Consider the following 14037-nt stretch of genomic DNA (forward strand, 5'->3'; position numbering starts at 1 on the left):
GCAGCTACTTATTCAAATAAAGTTGAAAGCAAACAGTTAACTAAACATAAATTTTCATTTCCGAGATACCAGCGATCAGAGGAAACCATGTCTAACCTAAAACATATCTAGGATGATTGTTACTATTGGATGTGCGGTAAGTCCAACGTGTTCCTATTCGGATAATGTTCGTGAGTGGAACAAGTTTATTACCAAACAAGACACACAGTGATGAAAAGATGAAAACCATGGCGCACGAATAGCTGTATCCACAACAAAAAAATTCTTTTCGGGAGGTATTCATGACCTTCGGAAGAGGTAGAATTCCGGTACTATTCGTCATGGGGACTAACAAGGAAATACTCCAGCCTGACATGTTTAAGCCTCTTCTGAATATTTTTACACAGGAGGAACGCACCGAAAGAAATGCACTGCCAAAATTTTAGCTGCTAAGATGCGCTGAGGTATTTTAAAGAAAATGTTCAGGTAACTTATGTGTGCCGCACGGAGAACCGCTTGTAACAGCGGTTTGTACAGCCCTGCCTGCCGAGGGTGTGATTCGGCGAATGAGAAGAAGCAGCTGTGAAAAGAGCGCATAGCGTCGCGTAGCATAAATATCCGGAATGCAAATACGTCAATTTTGAGCAACTAGAGCGTGGTTCACCCCGGAGGGAATGTAAGCGAACGCAAGCGAATGAGCACTCGCAGAAAACTCGCCAGTGTTCACTACCGTTCATTTGTATCTCTGTGTACAAACGTTTAAACTAAAGGGTAACAAACATTGCCTAAAGACATTTCGTTATTCTGAAGAAATGCAAGCATTTACAGTTTGGTTGTCGGACCTCGTTGTCTAGCGGTCCCGGCCAGCACCCCCTTTCTTCAGGGGGTGCTGTCCCGGCACGGTAGCTCAGCATGTTCGGTCAGAGGGCTGCTTGTGCTCTGAAATAAAACAGAAACTGAGTGAAGCATTCAACGACGGACTTGCAAGAGTGTCATATGACGTCCGCCCAGACTAAATGCCGAGAAAAAAATTTAGTAAAGCTCTTGACTGAAAACCGAGAGGTCTCGGGATCGAATCCCGGTCAGACCATTCATTTTTCAATCTGCTCGTTAATGTAGCCTTCACCTTTCAATGATGTGCAGAGTCGCCAGGACGCGAACTTCCTTCGACGCTTCGTTAAAGGACAGACAACAGCGGAACACAAGCGTATGCCAATCGAACACAATCCAACGAAGTTAGGTCGCATTTGCCTGCCGTTGACATCAGACGTGATCCTCGTTCGCTGATCCTTGCTCACCCGCGCTCATTCCGGTGTAAATCAGGCTTGAATTGTACCAAAAAAATGCATCTTTTCTCTAATTTCTCGAATAGCTTCCAATTCAGATCGAGAGCTAAAGCGTTGCAGATGTATTCCTTACAAAGGTGATTAGCAGAGAAATAAAATCATTCCACCATCTGATGTCACATTACGGACGACAGACATCAATCAGGACTTTAGTTTGTTGAAACGAAATAATTATTGCAAATACTTCATTTTATAATAATTCCTATAAAGCAGTTCCTACATAATTTATAAATATTATACATTTGACTAACAATGAACAATTCCTTGTTTATTCTCTATAATCGTCACAAAAATGCGAAGTTTCTATTGACTGACCAAAAAAATATTTTCCTTACACTAGGCACACCGCACAAAGGAAAATGCATTCAGGCACTTCACAGTAATTAGGTTTTATTTAGACAGAACTGGGAAGGAGTAAGAAATGGCCGTGGCCATTGTTTTGCATATTATGCTGCGTACCAAGCACACTTGATCAAATTTGTAAAATGTGGTGATGCCAACTGACAATGCAGAAATGACTGAAGTTTAAAAATAGCGCCGGTGTGGCCGTGCGGCTCTAGGCGCTTCAGTCTGGAACCGCGTGACCGCTACGGTCGCAGGTTCGAATCCTGCCTCGGGCATGGATGTGGGTGATGTCCTTAGGTTAGTTAGGTTTAAGTAGTTCTTGAAGTTCTAGGGGACTGATAACCACAGATGTTAAGTCCCATAGTGCTCAGAGCCATTTTTTTTAAAAATACTTTTCCGCTGATAAACGTGAAATGACAAACAGCTATCGGAAATTGCGTTGTCCGACAATTTCTTGATATTGCTCTCCACTGTCGATGAAACTCTTTATCGAGAGGGTGAATCACACTAGTGGCTCTGGGTGGAAGCCGCGTTATATCAGCAGTCTTTTCATAGTCCTCTTCTAATACAAATGCATCGTTCTGTACAGACCAAGAGTCCAACTAAAGCAATGAATTATTTTCTGAAAATGGTAGTTAGATGTTTCAAATGAAATGCTGAAAATTATCCTTTCCTATTTTTCAGATTTTTAAAAGTCGATTACAAGACTTTTGCAACTAAACAGTCCTTTTCTTTATTTTTGGTCCTAGTTTTCCCTGAAGTTCTTGAAGAAAGGTATAAACCTTCAGAAACAGCAATCAACTCATAACTGGCGTCGTTGTATACGAATAGCGTTAAAGCATTCATCGATTGCACAACCGACTCCGACTTTTTTCACCCCAAAAATGAAGTGCGGTGTGTACGCAGTTCTTTCATGAAACGTGACTGATCAGGATTATTCATTGCAGTTGCAGGGACAACAGCAAGCTTTCTCTTTAGGCCAGCTATGAATTTCTCTATAGTATCGTCTGTTAATGACTACTCGTCTATACGGTGACTCGAAGTAATATTTGTAATTTTGCGGCTTCCTATTCTGTAAGGTTTCTTGAACCTGCTCCAAACAGTTTTTCTTTGACACTTTTGCGACCTTCAATTTGGCGCATATTTATTATTTCGTTTATCTCTTTCTTCCATCTATATCTATACAGTTCACGTTCCAAGTTTATGAAGTGAAAGTAGCCTTGAACACTGCTTAACCTAGTGTTTTTTCCCTTCTTCTTTTAACCAAAAATTCACAGCCTTTCATTTGTCACTGAAAGCTATTGTACTACATTTTTTCTTTGGGCTGGGAAAGTATTCTTGTTCCACACACTTATTGGCAGAAATGTCATCGTAAAGGCCACTGTCGGTAGAATTGTCAGAGTTACTTCCTATTTCTTCTTAAGTTTCCACAGTTTCTAACGAAGTGTCCACGTTATTCGAATGAATGTCCAAGAAATTAACTAGCATACAACACATATGTAGATCTTCAGGAGACTAGGTGATTTCGACTGGAAACCACATTCTTTGCAAGACTGAGAACGTAAACTGGATTCCACTTTACTGTGTAACTCTGGAACCTAAAGACCGATTCTATTAGCAGGCATATATAACGAAAACGCATTGGATATTAATTCTGTTTTATCTCTATCGGGTTACATCGTGTTTACTGTTTACAAATGTACCGTGACCTAGGCTGTGTGCTTGGCTCGTTGCGCATGTGCAGATGCTACAGCTCCGAAGTAGGGGTGTCCATTTCTCCCGCCCCCTACCGGGCTACGAATTTTGGAATTTTAAAAATTTTTAAATATATTTGCAGTGCTTGTTAGCAGATAAAGTTTTGTCACTGTATTTTTTGAGAAGTATTCTTCCTGTATAAACAGTTTCAATGCAGGTTTCGACACGCGAATTGGACCATTTCCTTTTAAGCTGAAAAATGATATTCCTGTATTTTATCTATATTACAGCATTGCAAAATTAAAAAGCAATTTAAGTTTTCATTTGGATCACTCTATTATCATTCCAGCGTAACAGCTTATTTTCCACACTTTGCAGTGTTTGAAACTAAAAATGAAGCAATAAGCACTTTTGTCTTCGTTAGCGGCAGGAAGACACTGTACGGTAGAACGGTAGGGTGCTTGCTATTTCACAGCAGCTGCCAGCGAAAGTTGCGCCACTGGTTTTCTCAGCCAACGGGTCTATGTTCCTCATTCCCGGCTGCAACTTACGGAGGCAGCTCCATTGTACAACCAGCAGCATATATCCGTGAGGGAAGAACTTAATTTCTGAAAATTGACGAACAAGCGGTGATGCACGTTAAAAAAGCCACGCAGGCGAAAAGAAGATGTGGTGACGTTGGAGAAAGAATTTCACGGTCCTTCGGTTTTACTGACAGAGGACTACAATGATGAGCGAAAACATTATGACCGCTCAAGACAGAATATCGCCTGATGGCGTTGCGGGCATGTGACGTTTAAAGGAAAGTATAAAGTACTAGCGGTCTGACCCGGCTTAGCACGGATAGCGTAAAGAATCTATGGCCAGATGACTTGACTGGCGTAGTGTTTGGGGCCTTGGATAAAATTTAGAGATCATTATTAAGTAAGTCACTATAATCACTTTCATGTAACGTATGTGATGCAAGCAGCGCACACCAGGAAAGTTGTCTGGAGGCATGAATGTTGTGTGTTCCATATTGAATTGACGTTTGGACTGACATCTCATGGCAACCATGGGAGCGCATCGTGATGTGAGTAATAAGTTTACAACAAATTTAAATATGGTATGCGAAACATTGTGTGTGTGTGTGTGTGTGTGTGTGTGTGTGTGTGTGAGTGATTCAAAATGTAACGAAGGCTGGCTAACATGGTACAAATGACAGAAGACTTTAAAAAAACACACACATGACCTTCAAGTTTGGCTCGTGTTGCAGCACTCCTCTTGTGAAGCTTAGCACGCAATGTGATGCACTGGTGAGACTCACTGCCACAATTCTTTGCCGTGGACTCTTTATGGCAGACTTCTTCGCCGTACCGCGCGAAGAATTGTGTCCACATGTAGGTCTGATTCAAGAAAGCAGAAAGCTAAAAGCTGAGTCATCTGCTGCGCTGCTGAAAGAACGTATTGTTTGTAAACAAAGCAAAGTTGCAGAAGTACTTTCGCGAAAAACGTTTGACTTGAAGCATACAAAAATAAAACAGCAGGTGTTTTGGGTCCGCATGTTATTTCGGTAGACAGTTGTTCTCAAACGATTACAGGGAAAGTATGGGATTAAAAAATTTGATTATTTCAAATTGTACGTCTGACCTGACACCCTGTCGATGAAGTGGTTATCTTTTCGTTATTGGTCATATTTGTTACGACACTCCTTCATAGACGAATAACTCATTGCCCATTGGTAGACAAATTTTCAGTGAATTACGAGTGTGACTTACGACTGGCAACTGAGGGAAGCAGAAATTGGCAATATGAAATTGTAGTTATATTTCAAAACGCGCCGCTGAACGATTTGTAGAAGTATTCTAAAATCTTGTATATCCATCTCCGCAAGAAATTTCTGAATTCCAACCAATAAGATGGTACTCACGTTTTTATGATCTTTAAAATACCTACATCTCTTTTTCGCCAGTGCAGACTCATTTAGAAGTATTCTGTATAATTTGAGTTTCCAAACAAATAATGTCTTTCACCTGACCAAGCAGAGAATCGTGTTCGCATCTATGTTTGATTCGAGCAAAGCAGGAAGTCTAATGTTGAGTCATTTGCTACGCTGCTACACAACTTTCTTTATGTGTAACGAAGTCAAACTGCATCCCATACTGCGTTTCACTCTATAAATAAATAACAGAGAAGCACAAGTTTTGGACTCGTATGTTTCTTCTCTAGGCAGTTGGTTTGAAACGATTGCAGTCACCTGGGTGTCAACTAGGCGACGTGCATGTCCCTAGCCATTATTAAAAAAGGAAAAGGGGACTTACAGTGTAACGTGGAATCCGAGCCACATTTCGTTTCTGGTTAATCCCCAGATAACTGAGACGTGAATGATAGGTTACAAGGCAGAATAACAAAAACGTAGCCAGCCAGGATTCAGTCCTGCAACATTTCATAGCCAATCGCTCTACGACCTTCTTCTTTTTGCGAATTTGATTGCCTTTCTGCTAATTCAAGATACTACTGCTCGCTCGAGCTATGCTCGCTGTTCGTGCAACTTCACTTTAATTCATCTTAATTCAGACAATTTCTACGAAATGCTTATAAATTACGAGTGTATACAATACCCTTCCTCGTGCCTCGTGGATCGGTGTACCTATTAGTGAAAACCGGATCAAAATCCCTGTATCAGTTCCTGAAATTAGAATGCACATAGAGAGGGACACTACGAGGCGTATATATATGGAGAGAGAGAGAGAAGAGGTGCAGAGACGAATGCTGAATAATTGTAGCGAAGATAATAGACGTGAACGGGGAGAACCCGTGTCACAAGCAACTTTGAAAAAGGTAGGTGATTACGGCACGGGCCTGGGAATGAGCATTTCGGAAACGGCGAAGCTGGTAGGCTCTTCACATGCTACTGCCGCGAGCATCTGCGGAAAGTGGTTGAAGGACGATGAAACCACGAGAAGGCTCAACGTCCTGGACGTTCAAGTCTCATCACAGAAAGGCTGTAGGCCTGCCCGATCTGTAAAACAGAATAGTAGATGATCTGTGGCAGAAATGATAACGCAGTACATAGCAGGTGCAGGAGGAGCACACCGTTTAGCGAACATTGTTGAATATGGTGCCCAGCAACAGATGTCTCTACGTATACCCATGCTGGCCAAACTACTTCATCAATTACGATTGCAGTAGGCACTGGATCGTCAGGACTGGACCCTGGATCAGTAGAAATGTGTCGCCTGGTCTAATGAATCACATTTCTTGTACATGAAGTCGATGGTCGTTTGTGGATACGCCGTCGTCCAGGCGAACGGCTGCTAGAAACATGCACCACGCCCCATGGGGCCAGTGGTGGTAATCCAGAGTTACGTACTACATGAAAATTAGTACGGAGTAGCTGCAACTCGTCATGCTTGAAGGTAGATGCTTCCCTGACGGTGATGGCATCTTCCAGCAGTATACATGTCGTGTCAAAAGGCGACAAACGTGCTTCAGTGGTTTGAGGAGAGTGATAGTGAACTCAAGATGCTGTCTTGGCAACCAGATTTGCCTGATCTGAGCCGGATGCAACACGTCTGGCACGCTGCTGGGCACCACATCCTCTTCCACAAACCACCGACCCATAATTTACGGAAATTGCGTATCCTGTGAGTAGGCATACCTCCAGAAACTTACCAAGTACTTACCGAATCCATGCAACACAGTTTCGCTGCTGAATTGCGTTCCAGAGACGGACCAACACGCTGTGAGCAGCTGGTCATAATGTTCCGGTTCATCGGTGTACCCAGTTGGCGAAGTAATTCGGCTGTGGCCTTGTTTTAAGTACCACCCATGTAGCCACCTTATTAAGTTTAGGGAAGTCATGGAAAACCAAAATACAAGTGCCACTCCACTCCTCTCAAGTACAAATCCGGAGTCTTATCCACTGAGCCACCAGGTTCTGTGTGTGAGTGCGTGCACGTGCGGGCGCACGCGCGGGCGCACGCGCGCGCGCGCCTTTGTGTGTGTGTGTGTGTGTGTGTGTGTTTGCGCGCGCGTGGGTACGAGGAAAAGAGAGAGTTATCAAATGTAAATAGAGTTATAGGCGGTATAATGGAACTACCTCGGCAGGAGTTGGTAAGAATTGCGTTTGGAGGCTACAGGGTGCCTTACTGAAGAAACGTAATCCGTGTACAGGATGGAGGTTAATGCCGTTATTCATTGAACCTGAAACGTTTTAGTGCGAAAGGGAGTGAAATTTCAATACACTGTACATTCTTGCATCAGCCCTCTTTAAAATCGTCGAAAGGGAAACATACCAGTAGTGGCCAGAAGTAACTGAAGGCTCTCGTATACGAGTATTTGTTTTAGCAGTAATGGATAAAAATATGTCATACTTATGAGTGATTGGCAGGTCCTACTTCTATCGAACTAAACGTTTTGATCGATAACACTTCTCCACCGTCCGTTCAGCGACAATTCTCGGTGAATCATATTCTCATCTGAATAGGTTAAATTACTTCCCTTCTTCATTAAAAAATAAAATATTATTCTCAGATGAATAAATTAAATACCTTCACTCTTTATTTTAAAAATTATTTATTTCTTGATGGATGAGACTTGTGCACTTTTCGTCCCACAAATTAGTCAGTAAATTACAGTAAAAAAGCGCAATGTCTCCCTGTTTACACTACCGTGCATCCCAAAATAAAAAAAAATAGTTCAAATGGCTCTGACCACTATGGGACTTAATATCTGAGGTCATCAGTCCCCTAGAACTTACTACCTAAACCTAACTAACCTAAGGACATCATACACATTCACGCCCGAGGCAAGATTTGAACTTGCGACCGTAGCGGTAGCGTGGTTCCAGACTAAAGCGCCTAGAACCGCTCGGTTACAGCGGCCGGCCCAAAATCAGTGTGTAATAGGATCAGTCATTACAGTTCAAGTTTTCTACAGTACTAGGTAGTAGATCTTCATAACGCGTACTTCAACGGCGTAATAAGGTAATAAGGTAATGTCGCTTGGGAGGAAAAGACTCGAAGAACTTTTATTCTGACGTTCCTCCTCCCAAACGACATCCTGCACGGTGAAACTTCCTAGCAGATTAAAACTGTGTGCCCGACCGAGACTCGAACTCGGGACCTTTGCCTTTCGCGGGCAAGTGCACTATGGGACTTAATATCTGAGGTCATCAGTCCCCTAGAACTTACTACCTAAACCTAACTAACCTAAGGACATCATACACATTCACGCCCGCAAAGGCAAAGGTCCCGAGTTCGAGTCTCGGTCGGGCACACAGTTTTAATCTGCCAGGAAGTTTCATATCAGCGCACACTCCGCTGCAGAGTGAAAATCTCATTCTGGATCCTGCGTGGTGTTTAAAGTATACTGCACACAAGAAGTAATGTATTGCTCGTCTTATTGTGTGCAGACAGAAGTATATTCTCTTCTCTATTGAAAGCTATAATCAATGAATTTCATACATCAGAAATGTATTAAGTTATTTAAGGAATAATGCATTCAAGTAGCAATGAACTATATTCTATTTCAACTAACAAGTTACAAACATGTATATTTCTCATGTGAAGCTAAAATTCATGTATTCCAACATTAGCGCAAACCATTTCAGCCGGCCGGTGTGGCCAAGCGGTTCTAGGCGCTACAGTCTGGAACCGCGCGACCGCTACGGTCGCAGGCTCGAATCCTGCCTCGGGCATGGATGTGTGTGATGTCCTTAGGTTACTTAGGTTTAAGTAGTTCCAAGTTCTGGGGACTGATGACCTCAAAAGTTAAGTCCCATAGTGCTCAGAGCCATTTGAACCAAACCATTTCAGATGAGAATAGCTCAAGGTTGTACCGAGACTTTCTCATCTGAAATAGATAGAAATAGGCCATTACTAACCAACATGCTACGTAGACTGTATTACTCATCCAAATACAGTATATCACTTCCCTCTATATATTACAAATTATTCTTAACCACGCTCATTTTGTTACATTTTCTTTTTTTATTTTTCTTTGACATTTGCATTGTATAAATTATATTCTCATCAACTAGGTAGTAACAAATTGTATGGAATCATTTTAACAATTGTTAAGCATTCAATTCGCTGTAACCTCAGAGAAATCATTATATATTATGTTCTTTATATTTAAAAAAAAGTATTAACAACTGTATACCAATAAGACTGTAACAATGAGAAGTCTTTGCTATTAGATTCAGAAGCATCCGATCCACCTTACATTTCAAGGCGGTGGGTTACTCTGTCCTGTTAATGAAATAAATAAATAAATAATTCAACGGCAGGAGAACATTTAAACAGCTTTTAAATTCCTCCAAACGTAGAGGAACGCTCATGTGTGGTGTGTAACTTATTCCCGGTGACGTCAATGCCGTTACTATTCACACGGCCGTAGCCCTGTGCTGAAACCATAGACGTTTCACACTATAACACCAACACTTTTAACGTACCGGTAAGCTCTACCGCAATTTCCACAGTTCCTGATAAAGTGTCCCGTTACGTGATGATAACGATAGCCTCGAATGCAAAACATTCGGACAGTAATCGAATTTTTAACGCTGATAAGATACTGTAGTTGATGACGTAATCCTGTGTTTGAAAACTAAACTCTTGAAGTGCTGGTAGTTTGTGTCGAGATAGAGCACAAGATGTACTAAACGAACTTTCAGTAGTACCTGCGTATTACGTTGCCTCGTTACATTCGCACAGCAGTGGCTTCTACGAAGATGCACAGATTTTCACAAGTGGGGAAGCTTTAGCCGATCTGAGCTTCGTGTGTCCGTGTCCCAGAAGAGGAGGCACATGAACCCAGAAGCAGGGCAGGTACGCTTTTGAAATTACTTCATGCACGTTTCTACTTCCGACTACACTGCGCAACAAAAAAATTATTTTTGAATGTTTCGAACACTTCATGAGGCAATTCCTACTTTTGGGTGGAGAAAAACAAATACGACAATGAAACATTTTTGTTAGCTCTAGTTTTATGATATACACAAGGTGGAAGTATTACATATTAACGGATTGAGAGATAAGGATACATTTTAATTACACATATGCTAACAACAATGAAAGTGCATTTGATTTTTTTAACTGGTAATTACATGCTAAGAGTTCTCAATTGCTGCAAAAATACTTCGCAGATGGTCGTGTCTGAAGATAATCATGTGGTGGCCTATTGACTTCGTCGTCTTTTAGCTTGCCTCTTGTAACGGAGTTCCGCAGAATCCCTACACAAAGACCAACAGTAATCCGCAAGCATTACTTCATTCCAACAGCCATGATATCTTTGTTCCATAACAGAGATGTCCTGATGGAATCTCTCATCATGTTCATCACTAACAGCTCCACAACTAGGAGGGAAAAAGTCTGGGTGGGAGTGGAGAAAATGGATCTTAAGGGACATGTTGCATCCGAGGTTACAGTATTATTGCAGGAGCACTGTCACCAAATGCTTGTAGTTGTAATCTCTTTTGTTGCTTAAAAATCCATGAACAACACCCTCGAAGGCTTCCGAAGCTTCCTTTTCTTTCCCCTCCGAAACTTGGTCAAATGCAGCATCCTTTACAAGTTCTCTTATTTGTGGTCCGACAAAAATGCCTTCCTTAACTTTTGCATCACTTAATTTCGAAAATTTCTCTCTTATGTACTTAAAGGCCCGTCCTTCTCGGTTCATAGCTTTGACAAAGTTTTTCAACAAGCCCAGCTTGATATGCAGGGGTGGAAGAAGAACGTCTTTTGGGTCCACAAAAGGCTTGACAACGACATTTTTCTCGCTAGGGTGAAGATTTCTTGCAGGCCAGTCTTCTTTAATAGAATGCAATTTCCTATCTCTACTGTCCCACATACATAAGAAGCAGCAATGCTTTGTGTAACCCAGTTGCATTCCTAAGAGTATGGTAGTGACTTTTAGATCACTACAGATTTTCCATCTGTGTTCATGATATTTAATTGGGTCCAAGAGAGCTGTCATATTTGCATATGTCTCCTTCATGTGAACAGCATGACCAACAGGAATAGATACAAGAAAGTTCCCGTTGTGAAGTAACACAGCTTTCAAACTAAGCTTGGAGGAGTCTATGAATAGCTTCCATTCAGTTGGATCATGGTTCAAATTCAAAGATTTCATCAAGCCATTAATGTCGCAGCAAAGAACAAGATTATTTTTCTTCTCAAAAAAGGGAAGCAGTTCCATGTGACGTTTTCTGTACTATGAGATTCTCACATCACTTTGGAGAAGATTCCATTGCTGTAGTCGAGACCCAAGAATTTCTGCATTCTCCTTTGACATGCCAAGGTATCTACTGAGATCACTCAATTCCGCTTGACTCAATCGGTGCGGTTTATCGTCTTTTCCCTCAAAATTAGGGTCATGGGATGTGGAAGGCTTGTTTGGTTCTTCTTGTTCCACACTGTCTTCATTTTCTGCTTCAAACACACAATTTTCGGGTGGAGTAGGAACTGGTAAACTATCCGAATGTGGAATGGGTCGAATGGCAGATGGAAGATTCGGGTACTGAACTGTTCTTCTTTTCTTCATGGACAATCCTGCCTTTATATGTGGAGTCAGGCAGAAATAGCAGTCATCTGTATGGTTTGTAGGCTCCCGCCAAATCATAGGCACAGCGAAAGCCATAGATCGTTTCTTCTTTTTCAGCCTTTCTCGCAGTGTAACTAAACATGCGTTGCAATATATATGTGGAGCCTACGACTTATCCTGGTACCCTACTTTCATACCGAAGTAATACTGATGGGCAGGCTTTACAAGAGGCGTCAGATTGCGTTTCTGTGAGGAAAATGTTATTTCACAAGTGTTGAAGTTATTCACCATATTTACGTATTTTCGTGGCATTTTTACAAATTTTACACTAAAAAAGTACTCATGAACCAGAAATTTTGCATTAATTTGAGTAGAAACTACATGTCATTCACAGTCACAGCAACAGTATCTATGTTTATGACTTACAAACAGCTGAAGAGCATTTGTGTTTTGTTATTTGACAGGTGTGCCAACTCCCAAAAGAAATTCCCCCAAATTTAAAAACTTCACTCTAAAAAATGAAATGTCACTTTATCTTTAAAACAAGAGCTAATCTGTCAATTTTATGGTGATTTTTGAATTCAGCAGATGGAAATATATGTAAATTTACTATTTTTAAGCCGGAAACAATTCCATTGTTGCCCAGTGCTAACAATCTCGTTTACCTTTTACATCATGAAAGAACATATCAAACTTCTCTACGCTCTTGGAATTTCCGGAAGCAGTTTTTCCCCAGTATCGATATCGAATAACGCAAAACACGTTCAGACTCTCGGTTCCCAGGATGGATGGAGAAGGGTGTGAGTTCGGGTACGATAAATGTGAAGCTCATAAGCATACAGATGAGGTGCAGTTATCTTCCAAGAACGTAAGGATTGACTACTAGCCCCGTGAATAGTGCTCAGCACTTATATGAGGAGTGCGTTTGGAACATTGATGTAATGCAAGGAAATTTTTCTCAGATCTGTATCGTCAGTTTTGCTTATTGAAGGTCGATTCGAATCCTGGAGGTATAAGAAATGTTTACCACCAATATTTAGTCGCTAAGGGGGGAGAGGTGATGGTGTAAAGTTCCTTAATAACACACTTTGCGCCAGTGACCTAGATCAGACTGCAAGCCTCTTCGCGGTGCCTCATGCAGAGAAAGTATGTGACACTGTTGTTGGAGACCCACCCGTCGGAGGAGGGCTCGCTCGGTGCTAGTCGAGTGCAGTAAGGTGTATGCCGGTACTGGGTTTCACCCTCTCCCTCCTCTCATTATCACACAGCACGGATATGTCACTACACTATACTCGCACTTTTATAGTCAACTACACCCCACAACATCGCTTAAGATACAACTCTCAGTTACCATAAGAGGAAGAGCCAATGTGCGCGGAGGAAGAAAGACTTTTCCTATTAGGCATCCGAATAACCTCTCGCGATCTGCCAGCCAACAATGTCATACAACATTTTCTCTCTGTGATTTTGGACGTGACAAACCAGGTAAAAGAGAATCTTTTCACTCATCTTCAATAAATGTTTTGTTGAAATTAAATCCCAAATTATGTGGAATATCTTTAATCCTACTTCCGATTTAGGAGAGATTATGCCCTAAATCTGTTACATTGGTATGCGTACGGAATGCTTAGTTTCAGTAGACGAAGGGTTCGTGAAGCAGAAAAAAATATAAATTGAAACTTTGACTGATTAAAACTGTGTGCCGGACAAGGATTCGAAACTGAACCTGGAGTACTAAACCAGCAAGTTTCGCAGGAGAACTTCTATAAGTATGAGAGACAGAGGTGAGGTTCTTTAAAGCTGTGAGGGCGGGTAGTGAGTCGTGCTTGGATAGATGAGGGTCGAGGCACAGTCCGGCACGCAGTTTTAATGTCAGGAGGTTTCATATCAGCGCACACTCCACTGCAGCGTGAAAAATTCATTCTGAAAGTATAACTTGCTGAAGAGATTCTGAAATTCTCCTAACAATGATGGGAAACTTCTTCTCGTAAAATGTTTAATGAGAACCGATGCTTGATTGGAGAAATACTGTCAAAATTTTTTCATCTGTTAAAATTGCATTTATCGTGTGATCTGTTTTTATGTTTTTCATTTTTATTGACATCTGCCGACCATACCGTCCATCTAAAACATTATTACATGTGTGATG

General features: G+C 41.5%; 1 protein-coding gene across 4 annotated transcripts in view; it reads left to right on the forward strand.

The window, feature by feature from the left end:
• The window catches only part of LOC126258345 (long-chain fatty acid transport protein 1-like), a 375714-nt gene that overhangs the window by 73741 nt on the left and 287936 nt on the right, over nucleotides 1-14037 (forward strand). For 2 of the 4 annotated variants that reach the window (XM_049955638.1, XM_049955639.1), the window contains exon 1: nucleotides 10139-10174. The exons of the other annotated variants lie outside the window; for them this stretch is intronic. In XM_049955638.1, coding sequence (XP_049811595.1) covers nucleotides 10154-10174 — 21 coding nt within the window. In that variant the 5' untranslated portion in view covers nucleotides 10139-10153. Of the gene's footprint in view, nucleotides 1-10138; nucleotides 10175-14037 lie in introns of those variants that run through there. 4 annotated transcript variants of the gene reach the window in all.

This window comes from Schistocerca nitens, chromosome 1 (genome assembly GCF_023898315.1).
Source record: "Schistocerca nitens isolate TAMUIC-IGC-003100 chromosome 1, iqSchNite1.1, whole genome shotgun sequence".
In the NCBI taxonomy this organism is placed as follows: domain Eukaryota; kingdom Metazoa; phylum Arthropoda; class Insecta; order Orthoptera; family Acrididae; genus Schistocerca; species Schistocerca nitens.